Source organism: Chiloscyllium plagiosum, chromosome 38 (assembly GCF_004010195.1).
Source record: "Chiloscyllium plagiosum isolate BGI_BamShark_2017 chromosome 38, ASM401019v2, whole genome shotgun sequence".
Classification (NCBI taxonomy): domain Eukaryota; kingdom Metazoa; phylum Chordata; class Chondrichthyes; order Orectolobiformes; family Hemiscylliidae; genus Chiloscyllium; species Chiloscyllium plagiosum.
This window is the reverse complement of record NC_057747.1, coordinates 10,845,308-10,851,219: the sequence shown is the minus strand read 5'-3', so window position 1 is coordinate 10,851,219 and position 5,912 is coordinate 10,845,308. Positions and strand designations below refer to the sequence as shown.

Below are 5,912 nucleotides of genomic sequence, written 5' to 3'. Positions count from 1 at the left end.
CTGTGACTCCACTTTCAAGGAGCTATGAACCTGCACTCCAAGGTCTCTTTGTTCAGCAACACTCCCTAGGACCTTACCATTAAGTGTATAAGTCCTGCTAAGATTTGCTTTCCCAAAATGCAGAACCTCGCATTTATCGGAATTAAACTCCACCTGCCACTTCTCAGCCCATTGGCCCATCTGGTCCAGATCCTGTCGTAATCTGAGGTAACCCTCTTCGCTGTCCACTACACCTCCAATTTTGGTGTCATCTGCAAACTTACTAACTGTACCTCTTATGCTCACATTCAAATCATTTATGTAAATGACAAAAAAAGTTACATTTACTTTCAGAAATGTTTTAAAAGTTAATATATAAAGCTTTAAAAGGATGAAGATATCTTCATTTAAAATTTGATCTCTAAAGTTCCCTTCGTTGATTGGCTCAGAGGCACAGCAATTATCCAGGGAACTTACCTGGGTTGTCTATATTGAAGCTAGTTATTAATCTAATTTTTGTTAAGATTTAACAAGAAATAATATTCATGTCTGCTTCAAAATTTTAATGAATAGCTCTAAAGTCACAACAGGAACCACCTATTGGGTTAAAATCCAGACAAACATATGTCTATTTGCCTTCCCAGTGATAACAATTGAACAGTATCAATTGATATTGAATTACATCACTTACTGAGACTCAATGGATGGGGGGACAGCCTGCAGTATGGTGCATTTAGAATTTGTTAATGAATATGTAAGGCCGAGGCTCACTGAAGGCAGGAACTAAGGAGCTGGGAGAGGTAAGGACCAGGCAAACAGCTGTTTGAGACCAATCTGAACCATCAGGAAAGTACACCTGAGTTCGAGAGGCCATGAGGAAAGGAAACTTCCCTGTGTGTCAGGGAGACAAAGTAATCTTCATAGAGCCATAAAAATTGCCTATAGTACGGAGAGAGGCCATTTGGCCCACTCAGTCCACACTGATTCTCCAAAGAGCATTCCACCCAGACTCAGTCCACTGTCCTATCCCTGTAACCCCACAGCTAATCCACCTAAACTGCACATCCCTGAACTCTATGGGTAATTCAGCATGGCCAATCCACCTAGCTTGCACATCTTTGGACTGTGGGAGGAAACCGGAGCACCCACACAGACACGGGGAGAATGTGCAAACTCCACACAGACAGTCGCCCCAGGCTGGACTCGAACCTAGATCCCTGGTGCTGTGAGGCAGCAGTGCTAACCACTGAGCCGTCATGTTTTCCCATTTATATCTCTATGATAAAGCCCTTTGCTAATCCCATACAGCTGCAGAAAATTGAAATGCTTCAAAGTGCAATCTGACACATTTTAAAGCTGGAGTGAGAAAACTCATCAAACGTTTGTTGGAGCAAAGGGGCTAAACTGCATTGACAGTACGTACCGTGTAGCAGGAGGATCCGGCCATAGGGAAACCAGCTGCTGCCAAGCTATGAAGAAACTCTGGTGACCTCCACAAAGGCTCATCTGGAATCATGTAGTAGACCAGGCAAAAGAACTGCATCACATTGCCAGGGTAAGTGACCTCCCACGAGTTATCTGTATCCACAGAGATTGGCTAAGGACAGAAACAAGCCAATTATTGACCAATTTCCAACTGGATACACCTTCAGTAGAACTTAGAACTTGTGTAACAATCAGCTTTAAGCATCTTGCAGCAGGTCAGCACAGCAGCTGAATATATTTCTGAAATATTGCAGTTGAAACTGTAGCTAAAAGCTGTGGCAAACACAAACAAGAGAGAAGTTAAGGAAAAGAATAGAGAGGACAATTCAAGAGATGTCCCAGGTCAACAGTCAACAGGGAATTATTGAGGGGCAAAAAAATATTAACTGGTGCAGGGACAAAGACAGGCACTCCAAACACATAGAACAAGAGGGCATTGATTCACTTGAGTGAAACATAAATTTAAAACAGCAATTAGAGTGAACTTCTCTACAGATTGGGTGACCAACGCGTGAAATATAAAAATCAGTAGCATTCAAAACGTTAACCTTGTAGATTGGATATTGGGAACATTCAAGAATAGGAAAAGAAACAGGCTATTCAGCCCCCTGAGCCTGCTCCACCATTAAAATACACCATGGCTGATCCTCTTATAGAATTAGAATCCCTACAGTGTGGAAACAGGGCCCTTCAGCCCAACAATCCCACAGCGACCTGCGAAGAGTAACCCACCCTGACCTATGCTCCTACTCTATATTTATCCCTGACTAATGCACATCCCTGAACAGCGAGGGTGATTTAGCGTGGCCAATTCACCTAACCTGCACATCTTTGGACTGTAGGAGGAAACCGGAGCACCTGGATGGAAACCCGACGCAGACACAGGGAGAACATGCAAACTCCACATAGACAGTTGCTCGAGGCTGGAATTGAACCCCGGTCTCTCGCGCTCTGAGGCAGCGGTGATAACCACTGAACCACCATGCCACCAATTTACCTCAATACCATTTCCCTGAACTATTCCCACGTCCTTTGATGTCTTTAATATCCAGAAGTGTATCTATTTTCTCTTGGACAAAATTAAAAATCATACAACCCAGGCTATAGTCCAACAGGTTTATTTGGAAGCACTAGCTTTCAGAGCACTGCTCCTTCATCACGTCACTGTAAAACAGGGTCATAAGACACAGAATTTATAGCAAAAGATTACGGTGTAATGCAGCTGAAATATAAAAACAAACTTAGATTTAGTCTTTCATCTTTTAGAATGGTTTTGCTAATTTTGGTTCTTTAGTATATAAATATGTTTTCAAGAGCTAGTGCTTCCAAATAAACCTGTTGGACTATAACCTGGTGTTGTGTGATTTTTAACTTTGTCCACTACAGTCCAACACCGGCTCCTCCACATCACATTTTCTCTTGAATACACTCAATAACTGAACTTCCACTGTACTACGGGTTAGAAAATTCCAAACTTTCATCACCCTCTGAGTGAAAGAATTCCTCCTCATCCTAGTCCTGAATGATCAACCCCTTATACTGAGGCTGTGTCCCCATGCTGTAGACACCCCAACCACGGGAGTCAAACAAGCTTCCTTCATCTACCCTGCTCAGCCCTGGGAGAATTTTGTGCACTTTGATAAGAAGCATTCAAAGATGCGATGACAGGGGAACAAGCTTCGAATGGGCAGAATGTCTGCAGTGCACAGACAACAGAGATCATGGGTTTTTGAAGGAGATGGTTGACAAAAGCAGAATCTGAAAGGGAGCGAGTCAGACTTTGAGGAGATGGAATGTTTAGAAAAGAATGGTTCTGAAAGAGCTAAAGTTGAAGTTGCATTTGCTCCACCAACCTGACGATGTCATAGCATTTGAGGCTGGTATGATTGCAACATTTGAAAAGGCATCTAGATGGGGATATGAATAGGAAGGGTTGGGAGGGATATGGGCCGGGTGCTGGTAGGTGGGACTAGATTGGGTTGGGATATGTGGTCAGCATGGACGGGTTGGACCGAAGGGTCTGTTTCCATGCTGTACATCTCTATGATTCTATGACTGTTGAGATGCGAGAACATCTATCGCATTTGCTAAATTGAGTAAATCGTAAGGATAGAAGATATAAGATTATGTTACGGGACTGGTAATCCAGAGTCCTGGAGTAATGATCCAGAAACATTAGTTCAAATCTCACCATAGTAACTGAGGAATTAAATTCAGTTAATTAAGTAACTCTGCAGTGAAAACTTGGCATCAATGGTGACTGTGCAACTACTAAATTGTCACAAAATTCCATCAGGTTGACTGATTTTCTTTAGGATATCAACCGTCTTGGCCCACAGCAATGTGGATAACAATTAATTGCCCTCTGAAATAACCTGAGTTGTATTTGAGAAGTGACTCACCGTCTCAAGGGCACTAAAGGATGGGTAATAACATTGCTAGTGACGCTCATGTCTAGTGAAGAAAGGAAACACAATCTGGGCAGAGAGAGGAATCCCTATAACGACTTTGCCAGCTGACCTTTTTACATGCCAGCATGATTCACCAGTCTTTGTTATTTGTTAAAGTATAACATTATGCATGCCTCCTGTGGGATGGCACGGTGGCCCAGTGGTTAGCACTGCTGCCTCACAGTGCCATGGACCCAGATTTGATTCTAAGCTCGGGTGACTGTCTATGTGGAGTTTGCACATTCTCCCCATGTCTGCATGGGTTTCCCCCGGCTGCTCTGGTTTCCTCCCACAGTCTAAAGATACGCAGGTCAAGTGAATTGGCCATGCTAAATTGCCCATAGTGTTCAGGGATATATAGTTTAGGTGCATTAGTCAGGGGTAAATGTAGGGTAATGGGTCTGGGTGGGATACCCTTCGAAGGGGTGGTGCGGACTTGTTGAGCCAAAGGGCTTGTTTCCACACAGTAGGAATTCTAATTCTAAAAACAAAGTTCCAGCTGTAGATGTTACTGAGAACTCTTCAAGTTTTAACATTATGTAAACCTTATACAATGCATTTCCCTCTCAGAAGCTCATGCATGTCATATAGTCATACAGTACAGAAACAGTCCAACCAGTAAAAGCATCACAGAAATGTATGGCACAGAAACAGGCCTATCCATCCAACCCGTCAATACCGACCAGATCCTATTCAATTACCCTTTAAGTTGTACCAGCCTCCATCACTTCCTCATTCCATGCACACACCACCCTCTGTGTGAAAAAGTTGCCCCTTTGGTCCCTTTTAAATCATTCCCTTCTCACCTTAAACTTATGCCCTCTAGTTCTGGACTCCCGCACTGCAAGGAAAAGACCTTGTCTATTTACCCTATCCATGCTCCTCATGATTTTTAAACCTCCCTAAAGTCACCCCTTAGTCCACGTCGAACATAATCCCAAACTAATCTAGTCTCACCTGCCTGTTCCTGCCCATATCCCTCCAAACCTTTCCTATTCATGGGCTTGTCCAAATGGCTTTTAAACATTGTAATTTTACCCCAAGCAGTAACTCATGCATTTTACAGAATCAGCAACTCTTTCTGAAATATTGAAAGTATGGTTTGTCATGGAGGTAAAGCTCCAAAAATCTCCATGACCCTCCGTAAAAATGATATTTGTGAATCTACAAAAGATTTTTGTAACTTCGCAAATAGACGTGGGATAAAACCTGCCTCACACTACAGTAGGGAGGACTAAATTACTTAGTATGCTTGTAAGAGAATTAAGTATTAATTATCTGCCAAAGAAATAGGTTCATCACGATTATGGTCTTTTTAATCTCTTCCTTAACTAATTCCTCTGGGATTGCATATCCTTTTGTTTCTAACTGCCGGAGATGACTGGTACATTCAGAAGTCAAAGAGTCATAGAGATGTACAGCATGGAAACTGACTCTTCGGTCCAACCCGTCTATGCCAACCAGGTATCCCAACCCAATCTAGTCCCACCTGCCAGCACCCGGCCCATATCCCTCCAAACCCTTCCTATTCATATCCCCATCCAAATGCCTCTTAAATCTTGCAATTGTATCAGCCTCCACCACATCCTCTGGCAGCCCATTCCATGCCTGTACCAACCTCTGCGTGAAAAAGTCCCTTAGGTCTCTTTTACATCTTTCCCCTCTCACCCTAAACCTATGCCCTCTAGTTCTGGACTCCCCAACTCAGGGAAAAGACTTTGTCTATTTATTCTATTCATGCCCCTCATAATTTTGTAAACCTCTATAAGGTCACCCCTCAGCCTCCGACGCTCCAGGGAAAACAGCCCCAGCCTGTTCAGCCTCTCCCTGTAGCTCAGATCCTCCAACCTTGGCAACATTCTTGTAAATCTTTTCTGAACCCTTTCAAGTTTCACAGCATCTTTCCGATAGGAAGGAGACCAGAATTCCAACAGTGGCCTAACCAATGTCCTGTACAGCTGCAACATGACCTCCCAACTCCTGTACTCAATACTCTGA

General features: G+C 43.2%; 1 protein-coding gene across 3 annotated transcripts in view; it reads right to left on the bottom strand.

Moving 5' to 3' along the window:
* Positions 1–5,912, bottom strand: part of wdfy4 (WDFY family member 4) — a 318,819-nt gene that overhangs the window by 196,187 nt on the left and 116,720 nt on the right. For all 3 annotated transcript variants that reach the window (XM_043678828.1, XM_043678827.1, XM_043678830.1), the window contains exon 32: positions 1,403–1,576. In XM_043678828.1, coding sequence (XP_043534763.1) covers positions 1,403–1,576 — 174 coding nt within the window. The remainder of the gene's footprint in view (positions 1–1,402; positions 1,577–5,912) is intronic.